Source organism: Phlebotomus argentipes, unplaced genomic scaffold (assembly GCF_947086385.1).
Source record: "Phlebotomus argentipes unplaced genomic scaffold, Phlebotomus argentipes genome assembly contig_2, whole genome shotgun sequence".
Taxonomy (NCBI): Eukaryota; Metazoa; Arthropoda; class Insecta; order Diptera; family Psychodidae; genus Phlebotomus; species Phlebotomus argentipes.
In genome coordinates, this window is record NW_026776162.1 from 3,919,640 (window position 1) to 3,938,804 (window position 19,165).

The 19,165-nt window shown below is 39.9% G+C and overlaps 2 protein-coding genes across 13 annotated transcripts in view; one reads left to right on the forward strand and one right to left on the reverse strand.

Annotated features, from left to right (window-relative positions):
* The window catches only part of LOC132264986 (heterogeneous nuclear ribonucleoprotein R), a 51,271-nt gene that overhangs the window by 31,831 nt on the left and 275 nt on the right, over positions 1–19,165 (reverse strand). The window contains exon 1 of one of the 12 annotated variants that reach the window (XR_009468555.1): positions 1,234–3,227. The exons of the other annotated variants lie outside the window; for them this stretch is intronic. The gene's annotated coding sequence lies outside the window, so the exon portion shown is untranslated. Of the gene's footprint in view, positions 1–1,233; positions 3,228–19,165 lie in introns of those variants that run through there. 12 annotated transcript variants of the gene reach the window in all.
* On the forward strand, positions 14,987–18,433 carry LOC132262965 (uncharacterized). Its single transcript, XM_059762487.1, has 6 exons — positions 14,987–16,070; positions 16,139–16,268; positions 16,358–16,704; positions 16,763–17,410; positions 17,471–17,588; positions 17,646–18,433. The coding sequence occupies exons 1-6, from the start codon at positions 15,157–15,159 to the stop codon at positions 17,910–17,912; spliced, it is 2,424 nt and encodes an 807-aa protein (XP_059618470.1). The 5' UTR covers positions 14,987–15,156; the 3' UTR covers positions 17,913–18,433.

The window sequence follows — 19,165 nt, forward strand, 5'->3', positions numbered from 1 at the left end:
GCTATGCCACCACACATTTAATAAATAACTTATGCAGAATTATTCATCATTATAATTTAATTGCACTAGAACTGCAATTAACGACGGATTCCACTGGAGTTTGGATTTAATTATCCATACACAGAAATCTGTGGCACAAGTTTCAGACAATTTATATGTATTAATCAAGACAATTCTCTAAAGCCTTTGTTTGAGCTACAGACTAAAGTTTCCACTTCAGTATTAAATCAAATTAGTGTAGAAAGCATTTGCAGATAGATTTAATACTTAATTACTCAACATTCGCAAAATACGATTTTCAAATCGAATATCTGTACTGAAGCTTTAATAAATCTCATGGATTGAACAATTTAATACATTTCAGACAGTGGAAACTTTATAATTTAATTGTGGAATTTAGTTCTAATTCATATTGAACGGCTTATTGCGATATTCCACTCCAACTTCAGCAGAACAATATTAGTTTAACTCAGTGGTCAGAAGGAAGGGCCGACGGCATGTGAACATTTCAGTCTCAAATCCACTTCAATGCCGCTGTTCAGCACAGAACACTTCCAAAGCGCTAGAAGTTTTATGAATTGCCACTTCTCAGACTCTCGCTAAAAATTTCACAAATTCTCAAATCCCGTCAGCGTCTTTGCAGACTTCACTCCTTCCAATCGTGTCTCGCCTAATGAGAAACTACAATGTCTTTTGCAAACACATTTTCCACTTGCAATTTGTGCTAAAACTGAAAATAGCACAAACTATAGCTTCATATCCACACGACAGCGATGAACTTTTTCAGCAACAAAATCGCACAAAGTATGGAAAATGATAGATGAGTTGAGAAGAAGAAAAAAAGGCTGAGTGCACAGAAAGAGAAGAGCTTTTCATTTTTCGACATGCCGAGCATATAATGCCAGCTGTCTTTTCTCATTATGCCGCCGTCACATGAACTGGGTGTGTATGGGGAAAAATGCATATTCTGAAAACTTGCACATTGCTGTCAATTGGCGTCAATTTTCTCTCTCTCCCCCTTCGCGTCATGACACGTTATGTACATAAAGTACTTATTACCAGTGGCTCAATTCACTCGTGTCATGTACAATGGGTCGTATGGAAACGATGTGGAGAAATATGAGGGGTAAAAGAGCAGTTGTGGAAGACATGATGTATGGAGAAGATATGCAATAAAGCTCCCAACATACTGCACAAGCGGAATAATATCAAACACTTGACTTATTAACATACTTAGCTGAATAGTGTTGGATGCTATCTTGTGTATCCTTTTTGGATATGTCGGGCTGGACAATCTTGTGTTGCTGCGACTGTGAGAAGTCGCTGTCAGAACGCCGTTTCTGGGTCGAATGCGAAAAAGGCACCGCAAAAACGTCGCTGCCGGTGTCTGGACGTGAAAATGGCGTTCAGTGCCGGATATTGGAGAATAAATGTTCGGCCGTGTGTGTTTTTTTAGGGGTATTTATCTCTATAGGACAGAAAAGACAGTAGAACAGTGGTCACTTCTCAACTTGAGATCAAGTATGTTGAAATGAGAGTCTCTGAGTCTCTTTGTTTGCAAAGCTGACTGTCTTGGAAAAATCCAAAAATTTCCACAGATAAAGGCTTCAGTTTAGTATTGCTTCGATTTTAAAACACACTCACACACTCCGTTACAGATCATCTTGTTCGATCACTTGTGATTTCCACAAATTGCTCCTCGTTTGCGATAATCCCATGGAATTATCCACTTTTGTTGATCTCATCATAACTCTCCCCAGTCTAGTGGGAATATAAATTGTCTATGGGGTTTATGTGGAGAATAAAATAAACATAAACTTCTATCACTGTATAGTTACAGTCTAAGAAATTTCCGTGTTGTATTTCTCACTCCTTTTGTATTCCTAAAAGTTCAGTTCCGTCTCGCAATTAATCACACTTTTTCATTTTTTTTTTAAATTATATTTTATCGCTCCCTTGTACGATATTTTGCAATTCAGCTCAATTGTTCACAATCGCACTGTAATCATTTAATTTTCTTCTCAGAAATGATGATCTCTCCTACATTTATTTTATTATCTCTGTACTTAGCACAGAATCACGTTTATTTCGTATCTCATCGTCGGTGCACAGATTTTATAAAACACTTGCATATTCCGAAAGCATCAATTAACTCACATCGACGAATTGCTCTTTGCCATTCATTTAAAACTCGCCGAGACAAAGGTAATCCTCACAACTGACTTTGATGGTTAACACGAAAAACAGCATTTAAATAAAACAAATGTACATCAACGTTGAGCGTTAACAAAAGTCGCTTCAATACTTTTAAAATCAAAAAAGTTCTGTAGACATTAAAAAAAAAACTGTTCCTTTTTTGGAGACGAGTATATGCAAAGTTATACAATTAAACAACACACACTTGGTAGATGGTTAAAAAATAATGACTAACTGTTATTCAGTTGAATAAAAAAAACAAACATTCAAAATTAAAGCTACTCTTGTCTTCGAAAGTCAAATAGATTACTTTTTTCTTTTAAATATAATTTTCAGGAGAGAAATATTTATGTTTTCAGACACTTTTAACTTTTTATTCCACTCCGTAAAAACTAAAACAGTTTAATTTCGTCACGCATAGAGTTCAATTATATTGTAGGATTAACACCAAAAAACTCGTGTGATGAGTGAAGAATCCAGAGATAGATTGTTCTTTGTTCAAAGCGAGAGGGTGAGAAATTTTCGTCGCGACGCACCACAGAAAAATCAGCGGCTGTGAATCCTGTCTAGAAGCACACGCCAGAAATCCAGAAATAATTCCAGTGGCTATTAATCCGCAGATGTTTGATGGATTTAACGGTGAAAAAGCACTGATGATGTCCACAGGGAGGAAATTTTCCTTTGTCTTAACTTCAGAGCGTCACAGTCTTTTGGGTGTATAGTAAAAATTTCAATAAATTTGCACACACAACTTTTTTTTGTCTTCCGAAAAAAAGACTCTCTTTTTTGACTGATCGTTATTTTTTCTCCGTTTAGCGATGTATTGAGTCCAATTTTGCTGGCTTTGCCATTTAAAACTGTCAACTTTTAGTGGGCGAGAAGTAAATTTTGCTAAAACTTTTCTCCAATTTCTGCTTTTGTTTTTTTTGTTCAAGTTTATTCCCAATGGTGTGATGCACCGTGACGATACGTTCTTTATCGTCCGCGCTCAACTCTACTAGTGCACCAGTGTAAAGTAGATGAAAATCCGCACACCGAACGCAATGAAACCGTTGACTGTGTGAATGTGAACCCCTTCTCGTTTGGTTTACAACTTTTGGTAGTATTCACAATCTCATGGGTAGTGTGTTGTGTAGCCTCAATTCTCTCACTCTCGCTTCCACTCTGTTCCTCTCTCTCGGCATCGCCTCTCAATCGCTATGTATATTTTCGCGACTCTATCGTGATTTTTCGCTCTCGCTCTCGCGCGGCAAATTCGTCACCCGTTCACGATTTTCTCGGTGTACTCTCTCAACTCAATTCCTCCTCGCCTGTAGAGCAATTTGCAATTTTGCACACAAACACATTCACAGCAATCACAGTCGCGGCACGCACATTATCGCACGTCCACGTCATCTCGTGTGCTCCCAATTGACCCACACTCGCGTGAAATCCGCGAATATCTTCATGCGAGCGAAGGCACACAGTTTTCGCACAATCTCTCTGTATGAAAATTTTCCATGTGGAGAGGACCATCATGTACACACAGGGACAAAGGAGTGCCAATTTTTGTGGAAAATCTTCTCATACAACTTTCCCATCTTTTGCACCATTATCGCGCTCATCCCCAATCCTCTCTCTCATCAACTCCTCCGCCAAAATGTTCCCTCGCTTCACAATGCGGTTTCGCGATATTTCGCTAAACGCGCGGAGCCATAAATGATTCACGCACACCCGGCCATTCTCTCAGCTATTGCCCCGTTCCGTGCGTCAGTGTGCGAAATTCGCGATGTTGAGAAACGAAATACCAGTTCGATGTCGCGCGATCATGAATAAAAATTCACTTTGGGGGCATTAAATGTATGTGAAGGCAGGCGAAATGGAAACAGTGGCGTCGTCGCTTCGCTAGCATACGCCAAGTTCGCGAAAAATGATAGGCAAAAAGAAGAGGAACACACCATCGGAATCCCAACCCACGCGGCTATTTTCACGGTTTAACCGAATGAGAGAGAGAGCCCAAATATTTCACGGAACCCCCAACCAACATCACTCATCACTCATGCATGGATTCACACGATAAATGCTGCTTGTGGTGTCTCTTCACAGCTCGAGCCACCGCAAAGAGATACATGGAAGCCCCAAAGACTTGTGATGCAATTGACATTAAGTTCACCCCAACGTTCTCATCATTTGCAGCAGAAATAGACTCTTCTGGATTGTATACTCTTCTCTGCACACGCAAAATATGTATATGGTTATAATCAAAACAATTTTCTCGTTGTCTCGGGTCTTGGCAGAATTTTGAGGACATTGTCCGAAATCGTATCTGCATATTTGGGTGTATACAAATGCAAAGCACCAGACGCTGAAAGCAAATGAGGAGTGACGGCAAAAAATGCTCACAGTAAATTCCACACTTTGTCTAGTAGCGGGTCAATGGGCAGGAGAGATTCAGGAAAAAAAATATCGCACCTCGTCCTGTGGGATGATCAATTGAGGTAGAAGACAAAAAAGAGACCGAAGATACACAGGAGATGAATACAACTGAAAAACAACGTCCGTCTCTCGTGAGATCAAAAGAGTTGAAGCTCTCCAGAGAGCGGAGAAAAACCCTCATCCACCCCATTGCAACCAGTTCTTCCTCCGGCTTCAACTTGGAAGACCAAAAACCTCACCTCTCTCGAACTTGTTCAGGGATCTCTCTGTGTATGTGCGCAAGAAAAATAGAGGAGCATCGGCGATTGTACAAAAAACCCATGCAGAAAACCGAGAGAGCATCAGTCCACCAAAACCGGACTAATGCGCGCATGTACATATACCGTCCGTCTTCAACCATCCAAAATCATCTCTCATGTGCAGCCTTTGCAAACGCCATTTGTCTAGAAAAGTGTGTGCAACACATCAGAATGAATATAAGCATAGGAGTTATGACAATGAGGCTGCAGTCTTTTCCTTTATCCATATGCATCTCTCGGCCATCCTTGTCCGCATAAATAACCGGGATATAGCAATAATAAATTGTGTACTGAACACTCTTCTCCTGCCCGTTTTTTTCCACCAAACGTACTCTTCTCTCGCCACAACTTCTTTCCACCTCCTTGTTTTTTTATACCTCATATTAATTTTATTCAAGGTGGTAACCATACATTGAAGCTGTATGAAAAAATAAATGTACGTAGGTATATAATATGGGATAGAGACGTATGGGAAGGAAGACATTATGTAAGCCCACTTCTTGTACCACGTTGCAGTAGAGAAACTCTTTATGGGTAGAATGGGGGTTGATTTAAAGGTTCTGGCGTATTCCATGGCAACTTTTCAGTTTCATATTCAAGAATCTTCATTTATTTAGCTTGATAGACAAAAAACACGGTTGATAAACGCGAAGAAAATCCAAAATCATCATATGGAAATTTTTCCTCAACACTGTTGTATTTCCAGAACTTATTCGCTAACCTAATGGCAAACATGCATCCACGCCTAATGGCTTCTCTCTCTCTCCCTTGCTCTCAATGTTTTCCACATTCAATGTCCAACACATGCAAGAGATTTGCAAGAGAGACGCAGATCCACAAGGAGGAAAAAGAGACACGCAGAGAAACGATCTCTGGGCAAACCACCACTATAATGGCCAAGACCGTTTTGAATTCACGAAAATTCCTGTTTTGATTCCCACAGATTGGAAATAATGAGATGACATCCAACACTTTAGGAGATGCTGTTTTTTACTGCTCTTCCTTTCAACTTTACCTCCTCGACCAGACCCACTGCATCTGACCAAAGAGAGGTGGTTTGGGAAAGAGTGAGAAAGGATGTAACCATCACTTTTTGATCATACCCAGAGACGAATTGCACATTGTGTGTATAGTTTATAATGTCCATATGGACCCAAATGAATTCACCACCTCTTATCTTCTCACTCTCTAATAGTTTTATAATAGGTGACATTTGTTTTTCTTTTCTTTCGCCCAACCCCTCCAAACGAGCCCTTTCAATTAGATACTCCTCTCAGACTCGAGCTCACATATAGGCAAAGGGTTGATTTAATGGTTTCCAATTCTTGTTCGATTGATTTTTTCTTCTTTTCAATTCGAGGATTACTTCAAGCGATCCTTGATTAGATATTTCTGAAACAATAATGGTGTTGGAGAGTGTTGAAATTAAATCACTATGACTGTTCAGGAAAAAAACAGCATCTCAGAGGCTGTGCACAACCCTTGAATAATATGGAATCCTGGCGTAATTTTCTACCAGTTCTTAAGAACAAACATGTGACCGCAGAGGATCTCTCTCCCAAGCAATTGTGAGAGAGGTAAATGTGATAAATGGAAATGAAAAGACTGCTCTGGGTCTATGGACTTCCTGAGGAGGACACGTTGGGCGATGGGAAAAAATGACCACTATGCGCAGGGAATAAAAATTATATGTATGGATGAAATAAAAGGACTCCTTTATCCTCCCAGAGGACACGACACTTCTTTCCGGTTTCATTCACTCTATCTCGGTAATTTTTTATAACCCACCCTGATTTGGGAATACTCTCTGCCACTGCTTTGCCTAAGAAAGGACACACACACACTATTTTTTCACCACCGTCAACCCCACATGTGAGTATGAATTTTTAGTGCACTAAATGGGATTCTCAAGACTACTTTTTTCGCCTGTCCCTGGGTCACACAATTCACATGTACTCGCCCTGTTTAAAATTCAACAATTGCAGGTGGATGGCAGACGAAGGTTCACAGAGATAGGAAGACAAAAGAGAAAGCCTGTCTCTCATGCATTTCAACATCTTCTCCGCTGAAACTTGCGACGAGACGTCCTAGTGATAAGAGAAATTGTCAAAGTTTTCCATGTCATCTGAGTACACATTGCAATAATGATCCTATTCATTCGGCATCATCACACTTTGGTGCAAGATACAGAGAATGCAATTAGCAATGGAGTGGAGAAAAAGATAGCGCACAACTGACGTTGAAATTTGCCAACGATATACGAGAGACAACGTACAATTCACATGTTTAAAATTGGAAATCATGCATATATTGTGCACTTTTCGCAATATCTTCTCTCTCAACCCATAATTGTGGCTTCACGCGGCGCGATATACGAGCGGCATGTGTGACGAAGGCTATTTGCGATAATTGGGTTAACAAAAAAGTTATCAAAAAGAAAATATTTGTACGACAACGACGATGAGAAATATAAAAAAGCTCCTCAAGTGCAATGAATTTTTTTTCTCTCTCTCCTTTCCTCAGCCAGTGACTTGGGTGACTTGTGACATATAAGAAATGTCTGCAAAACATGAAAAACGCGGAGATATGCCTTCATCCCCCCTGCCAGTGTGCATGAAGATTACATGGTGGAGATATACTGAAATTGAGGGAAAGCACATGGCAGAGGAGTTTCATGAAAATTTTTATAACACAGACAAAGCGATTAGAGGGAGAGGTTGTAAAACAGAGACTGGCGGAAGGGCGTCTTTTCTCGTGCGCGCCAAAAATTCAAAAAAGAAACGTTATGCGCTCATCATGATGCAATATATGTATGGCAAAAGTACAGCCCATCAAGTCTCTCTCCACAGCAGCTATGCGCCATCATTTCACTTCGCACATACCACCACTCACTTAAGAATCACATCATCTTCTTTTTCCTCCGTCCCAATATTATTTCATTGCATGATTTCATTCACTTCAACCACACCGGCTCATGTAACCAGAAAATCAGGATTTTTTCATCTTGTGTGCGCTTGCATTAAAAATTTCCAAGCTAAACTCTCTCATATTCATCCATTTAATACATTGTATGTATATAAATTATAAATGCCTTCTCTCTCTCTCGCTCTCTCATATAAAATACAGCAACCCGATAAATGTGAACATGTGGTCTCAAGCAGAGTAACTTGCCTAAGAAATATTTAATGCACAAAATTCTGCACAACTGCATAACCCATCCGTAAGGCAATTTATTTAGAGTCTCTTCGCTCTTCTATTTTGTTCAACCACAAATCTGTGCAATTTGCCATTTGCCAAAAACTTTCTCGATTTCGTGACCAAACAAACAAAGAGGAAATGTTCTGGAGAGAAACAAAACTTTTTCCTTAATAAACTAACATAGAAAATACATATTCAAAAAAATACAATAATGAATTTTGCAAGATTCTCTAAAAATTTATCAATTTTTTGCATTTTTGCCATAAAAAAGTTTGAGTAACATAAAATCGTAAATCGAAAATTATATGGAACAGTTTGAGGGTTAAATTCCATTTTTCTAATCTCATTTTCAACATCCACTTGCTCTAATAGCACTAAATCAATAGGGTTGCATGTATTTGTCGCCATAGAAATAAATTACGGTTTCCACATGCATTGTAGAATTTGTACTTATGCTGATATGGTGCAAAATTTACAGTGTGAATGAGGCGAAAATGATATTTCTTGACTTGAAATTTGTTTTATCAATATATGTAGTTCTCCTTCTCTATTTGCTTGTCAATTGAACTCCTCACTCAAGTTTTCTACATTCGAAATGTTTGCAATATAGTAAAAAAAAACTCTTATTTTTCTGCCAAAAGACCATCGTTAGACACGCTGATAATGTGAAAACATTTGGACGAATTATGCAATTCAAATAGAATTTTCCCAGTATAACTGATATAGAGCGAAAGTCCGTAGATTCTATTTATTTTAGAAACAAGCTAAAACTTTCATTCAACATTTATATAAACACACTTGCTTCGGGCGATCAGACGCGCATTTTTCTATACAAAAAAGGCACCACAGAGTGTTCAAACAGCAAATGCAAATCCTAAAATAGATAAAAGCCAGACGGGAATATCCACAAAAATATATCTTTTAATCTTATACACTCGTACCCTCGTCGTTTCACCATGATGTGTGCTTCAGAATACAAGCATGAGCGATAAATTTTGTCCGCAAAATGCACTTGGAAGGAAATTAACACTAGAATTACTGCAAGATCTTCTAGATGCTTTATTTTATCCACTGTGAAAGTTGGAATAGTGGTTCTAGTGTTTATTGCTCAAGGAGTTTCGTTTCGAATATTCAAATGCAGAGAGTTCTAAGTAAAAAATGGGACAGATTTAGTTGAAATGCTCTTTTACGGAAATTATACATCTCTGTGCACCCCATTAAATTAGCATGACACCCATAAGAACTGCAGACATGAAGGAAGAGAGAACATGTTCATGTTCTAGAATTTCACTCACATTTGAAATCACATCCAATATCCAACCATCCATTATGGAGAGAGGTTTATGACTATAGCCTTCTCCGGGGCAATTTGCAAAATTATCTTCCTGAGAGAGTACTTCATGTGATACTCAATTCAGTTAAAGGTAGAGGCAAAGTGCATCACATAACCTACCATGTAGCTTAGATATTAAATTGAAAATCAATAGACACTTCTCAAGTTGATCCATACCTAAACCTTCCGATTGACCACGAATTGAGTGAATGACACATTCAATTACTTGTGTAAATATCTCAAGTATACTGCGAATGTGATTTTTCTGAGCATTTGTAAAAGTATAGACAATATGGCGATAAAAGAGCATCAACTGTGGCGTGATTGAACTTCTACACACACACTTCACATGAGAAGAGCAATAAGAAAACAAATTAATTATAATTTTCCGCAATGCTAAAGTCAACCGCCTGTTCCATGTTTCGACAATTGGGCCCACATCCTTCTCCAGCTGTTCATCTCCACTCTCTTCATCTTACTTTACTGCTTAACAACGTCTTCTTAAGGGGATGAGAAAAAAAAGTGGTTGGAGTGTAAAATCCATTCTCATCAGAATCTTCTCACACAAAATGCTTTCTTTACGAAATACATATAGACAGCCATGCAACAAAATAAACCACCATACATATGCCACACAGCGTAAACTTACATTTTGCACAATGCACTGTGAATTTCGCGGCATTTGCGCAGATGCAATAATATCGCCCAGACTTTCATTGCACAAGGCAAGAGAACAGACTCTTCCGCACAATAAAAACCATACAAAACTCCGCTTGTATTAATTTCATTCAATTAGTATATTAAAGGAAAAAGACGAGGAAAAATTAGCACAAACTCAACTTTGTATATTTTTCAAATAAACTCATAAAGCGATAGACTCAATTCAATGTTGTACAAAGAGAAAAAAAGTACTGACTTTGCGAGATAAGCCGCATGGTGATGGCCAATGCACTTTTGTCGCTCTTTTATTCACTGCGAAGTCTACATATAATAAATGTATGGTTTTTGCTCATTTTTCCCATCTCATGAATAACCAAACAAGATAAAGGAGAGAAAGGCGCACCAGCAAAAGAATAGAGAAATTTGCTTTAGAACATTCTCTCTTTATCTATCCGCCATGAATTAAACAGAAAGTTCAAAATCCCTTGGAAATTACTTTCTCACACCTCATTGTCATACACTCTCTCTTGTGCCATTCTTTGTACATCCTCTACTTCCGCTTGGGAACGCTTCAAGGCACGGGTAATAGAATAAATTTCAAAGATATGAAAATGCGAAAAAGAGCCATTTGTTATATGCACTCGTACAGAAACGATATGGAGCCATTTGTACAATTTAACGAAGCTCATTTCAAAATAGAGATCTTTGCCAAATTTTTATTATAAACATGCAATCCAACATGGGATAATCTCCAATAAACATTTTTAAAAGCTCTGAAATTACACAGCACAATATGGAAAAATGTGCCTGGACTGAATTCAATAAATAATAATAATTAAAAAAAATTCTGCTTAAAATCTCCTTTTTCGTTAGCAGCAATTAAACATTTCATAGTATAATCTAAATTTAAAATTCTCTGTCGTTAATTTTTCCTGTGCCTGCAAACTCTGTAATTACACTATATAGAATTACAGGACACGAAACAATAAAAGCATAACATATTATTGTGACTCTCTCTATTCCTTTGCACTACGACTTTTCCGAATGCACGACATGCACATGGCTCAAGCACTCCAGTGAGGATACCAATTTAAAATATCCCTCTTCCTTTTCACAGTAAATTATGAATCAAATGCAAGAAAAATTCTTCTCTCCATGGCGCATATCAAAAGCGTGTAATATGTACATGCATAATGGAGGAAGAGAGCGAACGGCAAGAGAGCCGCAAGGAACAATTCTTCCCGAGACCAATTGTTGTCAAAGAGGACTTTTTATATACATATGCCTTCATTTCACAATAAAATGCAGTATACAGGAGTGAGAGAAGAATATTGGCCGGGAATGTCATGAACAGGATATGCGTTGTCGCCGTCTCCATTTCAATAAAACAAATTTCTACATATACAAAATGCCTATATAGCCGCACAAACGAACAATTTTATTCACCCTGGAACGTCTCAAAGGGGTACCACTCAATTTTCCACACGTGGGAAATGCACAATATTGCATCGCGCGTATGAATAGAAGAGGTGAATGCATCATTGCAATGCAATTTTTTTGCCAACCCTATCAATTGAAAGCTGCTCCTTTGCTATACGCATTTTAATTCCTAGACGCGCAAGTCATAGTTTATATGCAAATTCTGGAGAGTGAGAATTTTTCATCCAGATTTCGCCAGTGATATTATGAATAGACAAATTCTTTTGTATGGAAAATATCCTTTGTTCTCGTTGTTATCCAAACATCCTTCTTGCTGCATTGCTAATTTCCTATTATCCTATTTCACGTGGGAAATAGATGAGCTTAAGCACCCTTTTTCAGTAGCGAATATTGCTCTTGATATTGTTGCTTCATCATTTCAGGAAAAAACCGCCATAAAGTAACGGAAAATGCATTTTAAAGGTGTGTATAGTCGGACAAAGCACACGCCGCGTATTAAAATGTGATGCTACATTTTCAAAAAGAAATTAACAGCATCTTTAACTTATTCTGCACCTTAATTTAATTCGCGTTTCTAATTTTTTATCAAAGATTTATCAATATTTGCCTACAATTGAGACACAAATCGGTCCACGAAAATCACAAAGAGTCGCAAGAGTTAACTCAGAATCATTTAGTCATCAGCATTGTAAATTGTACATTGCAAAAAATCGCCGTGCAATATAGCAATGCTACATATATATGTATTTGCGTGAGGCAAAAATAAAATATCAATTTATTTCCCACACGGAACATTATATTTCTTATTCACACTCCCGTGCGTGTGTACACAGAAAATTTAGCCGTACGGAGATGATGTGGTTTATTTGCAAAATTTGTTGTATTCTTTATCGTCTGTTTTTTCGGCCTTCTTTTCTTTCTGAAATTCGCCACTCGCGACAGTATTTCGGGTGAGTATGCAATTTTGCTGTGGTTGTTGGCGTTGCTTGCGCCGCGCGTTGTTGTGAATGTCATTGAATTTTCGGTGGTAGACGCTATTAATATAATAATATGCGAGAATGTTTGCCATAGAGGTCTTTAATCTTTCGGTCCAGACAGCCGCGTCATATAAAAACAATTAAGGCAAATCGCTGGTTCTAAAATTGTGTTCGCATCTCTCATGATCATCGCAGACGAAACATCTTTTTTTTCTCTTCTCTGCACATTAGCAGATCACATAGCATAGGTGCAAAAATATATCGCGTATTAAATGCTACATAGAGTGATTCTGAATGCTGCTGAAATTTGTATTTTAAGTTAAACATGCGTTTTTGCACTTTTGCAACATACACCATCATTTTCTCCCATTATTGCAACACCCTTTCAATTCATTATGTCACTAATTTATTCTGTCTTCAGGCATTGGCAATGTTTTCTGCCTCTGTCCTTTATAAGAAGAAGACTCTTCTGCCAACCCTGTTGGATAATTACTCCTTGTACGACAATTATCTACTTCTCACGTTTAATTCAAATGATAATTTAAAGTTAGATACTATAATTTACGTCTTACAATGTTGCGTCTGCCAAGATTTTCCTCCTCATTCAAGTCTCCCTATTCTTTCTCTGATATATAGTGCAAGAATAGCTATAAATTTCACAGATGTTTCCAGAACATTCTTTACTTAGTTAAGATAATGTTTTGGCGAAAAGCACCATAACTTCCAAGAAACGAAGAATTGAAAACACGCTCGCATCATCATAGGAAATTTGGGAAGAGGGAAAAACACAACACTTTTGAAATGTGCCCTTTCATTATCTCTCCTTATATCTCATCCCCGGGAATGATATAAAAGACGAGCGACATGGAATATTTGCACGCGGGGGAAAAGAACTGCATAGAGCTAAAGACAAACATCAAACGCAAAGAAAGAAGGTCATGGTCGATAAATATTCTTATAACAGAGTTATAAAGCCCCAAAGAAATACATTCTCTTTTCTTTTGTGGTTCAGCATAGAAATACTCCTTTTCGAATACAATTATGAGCATTTTCGCCCATATCTATCTCTTGCAATCTAAAATATTTAAAGATGAACATGGTAATTTATGTCTTCCAAAGGCTTCTGTTGCAACAACTCCCCTTCGCTCAACCATCTTCACTTCCCCCAACATGTCTTGTGCATTCTTCCTCATTCGACACTTCCTCCACCCTCTCTCTCTCTCACACACCTCCTTCTGCAGGAGACAAAATATGCAACAATTTCTTTTTTATATTGATGCATACATGGCTCTCGAAAATTGACCACAGCGCCAAATTATTGTAACATAATAAACACAGGAAAAATTGAGAAAAAATGCGCTACAAGAATGTTACGCAAGTGTTGAGGAACAAACCAGTCTTGCGTGACACCAGCCCAGGAGATGCCAATGAAAGGTGGAGGGACGTTTTTTTCTGCACCTTTGGCAACTGGGTCTGGACTTTCTGGGTCTGATTGGACGCACAGGACGCGCCGAAATTGAGGAAAAAAACTCTGTGACTGACTCACATATCAGGGCCCGAAAAGAACCCTTGAATAAGACTTGATTGCAAAGGGGTGACTTAAGAAAAACCATATATGGACAGATTTTTTTTCAGGAATACAACTTGAGACGAATAGAATTTAACTACAAAAAAGCATTACATATGTTTCCTCTTGTGTTGTCTCTTTATAGCTGGTTTTTACTTTTGGAATAACACTTGCCGCACTTGTCTATGTTTTCATATATGTACATACATATTGGCAGTTTAAAACTCAAGTTGTCAATACAAAATTAAAGCCAGTCGATATCGAATTGGAGTTCAGACGACTCCAAAAACTAGAATTGCCTCCATTCCGGAGCAAAACCCCACAAGAATACCACGCTTCTTGCATAGAGACCTTTCGTCACCACATTCAAGTGAAACAAAATTGAGGGGCTTATTATTTCCAAATTTGAATGCAATCTCTCCATGAAAATCATGAACAAATTACTGAATTCATTGACAAGAGTTAATGAAATCATTGAGAAAAAAAATTCAATAACAAACTTTTCTCTCTTTATTATCATAAATTTATCAAAATCTTTTCTTTGCCATTTCTTTCTGATTCTAGAGAGTGTTTCTCAACTTCTTCCTGCCCTCGTTGCCATAGACAGAGCAATGATAATCGATTACTGTGTCCCGCCAAATTCAAATGTCGATAACCAGGTAAGTCCGACCGGAGTTCGCAGGTGCCACACACAGGTAGACAATGGGGAAGCATTAGAAAGTGCTGTTGTATTGGGAATCGGCGACCCACACAAGCAACATCTCCAGCAATTCCACACGCTTCTCAATGGCAGAGAGACATGGCTGGACACACACGGGCTCCCTCAATGCGGGCAACGCAACAACCTGCAGACTTACCATTCTGAGGCATTTCCCAGTGTGTTGGTGCTGATTGAGTCAGTCCGACGAATTCGTGTGAGTTGTACATTAATGAAAACAAATGGCTGCCATATAGGCGTGTACAGGGAAATTGTTTTATCAAAAATACTGTGGTTTTTCTGTGCAAAAGTACAAAAAATTGTGTTCCCGCGTCCCTCTGCAGTGCACCGCAAAGGGTGAATCGTTCGCCAGAATGGCAAGTTACCGAATTCTGTGGAAAAGTTATGCCACCTTTGCCATACTCATGGCAATGGGTGTGATCGCCCAGTACGAGTGGCAGCCCAAAGACGAATTTGACGCTGTTAAGAGGAAAATTGATAGAGTCACCGCGGACAATTGTCCTATTCAGCACTTGGGCGACCTGTATCTCTACGACGATGTCGTATCCCATCTGCCGGACATCAAGGAGGTCAACATTAATCCCATCTTCCCCAATCGAACGAATCTCCTGCACCTGCACAACATGGCCCTGAGTAGGTCCTTCTTCTGGAGCTACATCCTCCAGAGTCGCTTCATCCGTCCCGCCATCAATGACACGTACGATCCAGGAATGATGTACTACTTCCTCTCAACGGTCGCCGACGTGTCAGCCAATCCCTACATCAACGCCTCGGCGGTGTACTTCTCGCCCAACAACTCCTTCACCTCATCATACAGAGGATTCTTCAACAAGACCTTCCCTCTCTTCGCGCCGCGAGCATTCCGCCTGGATGACTTCAATGACCCAATTCATCTCCAGAAAATCTCCACAATGAACACATTCGATATAAGAGATTTAGGAGCCGTTCCAGCCGGCTCCTTCTCCCTCGACTACACCACGGAATTCTACAAGATCAACGAGTGGTACAAACTCTGGCTCCCCGACGAAGTCGATCAGAGGCACGACACAAAGACAACTTATCAAGTGGAAATTCGATATGCCAACAACACCAATGAGACTTTCACCTTCCACGGCCCGCCGGGAGCCGACGAAGTTCCCGGACCCGTGAAGTGGACACGGCCCTACTTCGACTGCGGACGCTCCAACAAATGGCTCGTAGCTGCAGTTGTGCCCATCGCCGACATCTATCCTCGTCATACCCAATTCCGGCACATTGAATATCCCAAGTGAGATTTCTCGTGCACTCTCGCGAAAGAACTGTTCAGAAGGATATTAATGACCTCTTTATTAATAGATACACCGCGATTTCCGTGCTCGAAATGGACTTGGATAGGATAGACATTAATCAATGTCCCAAAGGAGAGGGTAATAGAGGACCGAATCGATTTGCCGACACAGCGAGATGTAAAAAGGAGACAACTGAAGTGAGTTTTAACCCCCATAAAAATCTGAGAAAAATCTGTGAAATATTGCATGACTTTTTAACCCCTATGGCAAATTTCCTCATCCACAGTGTGAACCTATGGATGGCTGGGGATTCAGAAGAGGAGGCTATCAGTGTCGCTGTAAGCCGGGCTTCCGACTACCCAGTGTCATTAGGCGGCCGTATCTGGGCGAAATCCTCGAGAGAGCTTCCTCAGAGCAGTACTACACTGGATTCGATTGTCTCAAAATTGGATGGGTGCACAAAGTGCCAATTCAGTGGGAACGAGCGCCATATCACATCCGTGAGAAATATCTGGATCGATACTACGAGTACAGAAATTACTCCACTGGTGCCAGTTCTATGCACGTCGAGAAGATGAATATCGACGAGGCGCTCAGATTTATTCGTGGAGTTAATGAGAATTCTTGCAAAAAGTATGCAATATGAAATTTAATATCTCTCAAGACGTGCTAATTTATATCCCTCTTTCAGCTTCCATCCTCAGGATCTCATCCTGCCGGGAGATGTGGCTCATGGAGTGAAGAAACAATTCGCCAATGAGGCGAGAATGGCTGTGAGATTGGCCAACTTTATTAGTGCCTTCCTTCAAGTCTCCGACCCCAATGAAGTGTATTCTGGCAAGAAGGTAGCAGACAAACCGCTGACAGAGGATCAAATGATCGGCGAAACTCTGGCTCTTGTTCTGGGCAACAACCGCGTTTGGTCAGCCGGAACCTACTGGGATCGCAAGAAGTTCACCAATCGCACCTACTTCGCCCCATTCGCCTACAAGAAGGAGCTCAACACGCGCAAGTTCAAAGTTGAAGATCTGGCCAGACTCAACAAAACTGAGGAACTCTACACCGGCAAGCAATGGTTCAGATTCCTCAAGCAACGCTGGTCCACAAACTTCGACGCCCTCGAGAAGTTCCACATCAAAATGAAGGTTCGATACAATGAATCCGGAGAGCATCTGCAGAAGTACGAACGCTATCCCACTCACTACTATGCCGGAAACATGGATCACGGATACTGGACTGCTCCGCAATTCGACTGCAATGGACTGGTGAAGAAATGGTTGGTGTCTTACATGGCGCCGTTCTTCGGCTGGGACAGCATCAAAGTGAAACTAGAATTTAAGTAAGTGTTTGGCCATCAAACTCTGAATGTTTCGGGATGCTAAAGCAAGGATTATTTCAGGGGTGTTGTTGCTGTATCAATGGACATGCTTCAGTTGGACATCAACCAGTGTCCGGATGATTATTACACACCAAACGCCTTTAAGAACACCCACAAATGTGACGAGAAGACATCCTATGTGAGTTTATGAGTTCTATCAATGCGATTTTAAAATAATGTTACGTTCCATTTTCAGTGTGTTCCGATTTTGGGCCGAGGCTACGATAGCGGTGGCTACAAGTGCGAGTGTCTTCAGGGATTTGAGTATCCTTACGAGGATCTCATCACTTACTACGATGGCCAACTTGTGGAGGCCGAATTCCAGAATATTGTCGTGGACAAGGAGTCTCGTTTTGATCTATTCAAGTGCCGCTTAGCAGCAGCCTCATCCATTAACAGTGGTCTTCAACTGATTGTGGGAATTCTAATACTCTGCTGGCCCCTATTTTCCCGCATCCGATAGATTTTGCAATCAATCATCAAGTTTTCCACACCCCAAATCGCGGGTTTTTCGACTGTGGGACAGTCGATGGGATATTTTGGCAAGAGCCTAAAACGAAAATGATCTGTCGAAAAAGATAGTGCAAGTTTTAATAGTATAGATTGCCTAAGAATGAGAGTAGCATTTAGTAATGTCTAGTATGGAAATCCGTCCAATTTTTCATATACATTGTTTTTTGGAAAGTATAAAAGACAAATAATAACCGATTCCATCCAGTTTATCTTTAAGAATCTCTATCACACTTTTTATACAAATTTTTTGTAATATGTACATAAGATCGTTAGAGATGTAGAATCACATTGTAGAGTTTAATAGAATTTGTGGCATTTCCAGAAATTCACAGACGATTTTTCTTACGCCAAGAATGAAAATAGTGGTATAAAATGTCTCAGATCTGATGATATTCAGGAGAAAAATGCATGTATTTTGAGAAAGACAAGGGGTTGAAGCACACAACCCCATAATAAATAAATTAAAACCTGTTCAATCTGCAATACAGAGGCGCTGAGGAGCCCGTACGGGTGAAAGAGTGCGTCCTGTAAGAAAAACACCAAGGTTCCGGAGGGATCACACAGCACCTCTTCAGGCTGTCCAGGGCGACTGTCCATGGGAACTGAGAGAGGGTGAGAGGTGGTAAAATATTTAAAGGGATGCGAGCCATCGGAGATTTTTTCAGGGGCCCTGGCAAAGGCATTGGAAGTGCCCTGAGTCGCTTTTTACAAATGATTCAAGTTTTAAAAACTCGCCAAGCGGATGAGTGCGTGTTGGGGAAGAAGAATAAGGGTTGACACAAGCCCTCCTCATTCTATTCATTCCCATCCACTTTATTCACTGTGACCATACCTTCAGGAGGAGAATTTTCTCTCCTTGTGCGCCCTGGCAGTGAGCCTTGGGAAATTGTCAGCACACAAATCTTTTTCACTTTTCATATGCATCACACAGTTGCTGTGGACGGGAAAAAGGGCGGAGCCCGAGATATGTATTTTTTTGTCTTCTTGGCAGATTCTTTAGTCTGGGATACACTGGGGTGCATCCTCGTGAGATCATCCATCGGCCAAACCCGTTTCTGCCGACACTTCTCAGGGAAGCGACTCAAGAGGGAAGACTCTCCGGGTGTCTCTGTCTCTCATCCACACCCGAAGCTCATGGAGTCCCTCGTCAGGGTGTATCGGGGAATAAATTTATCGGCGAGAGACTGTGACGACGCGCAAATA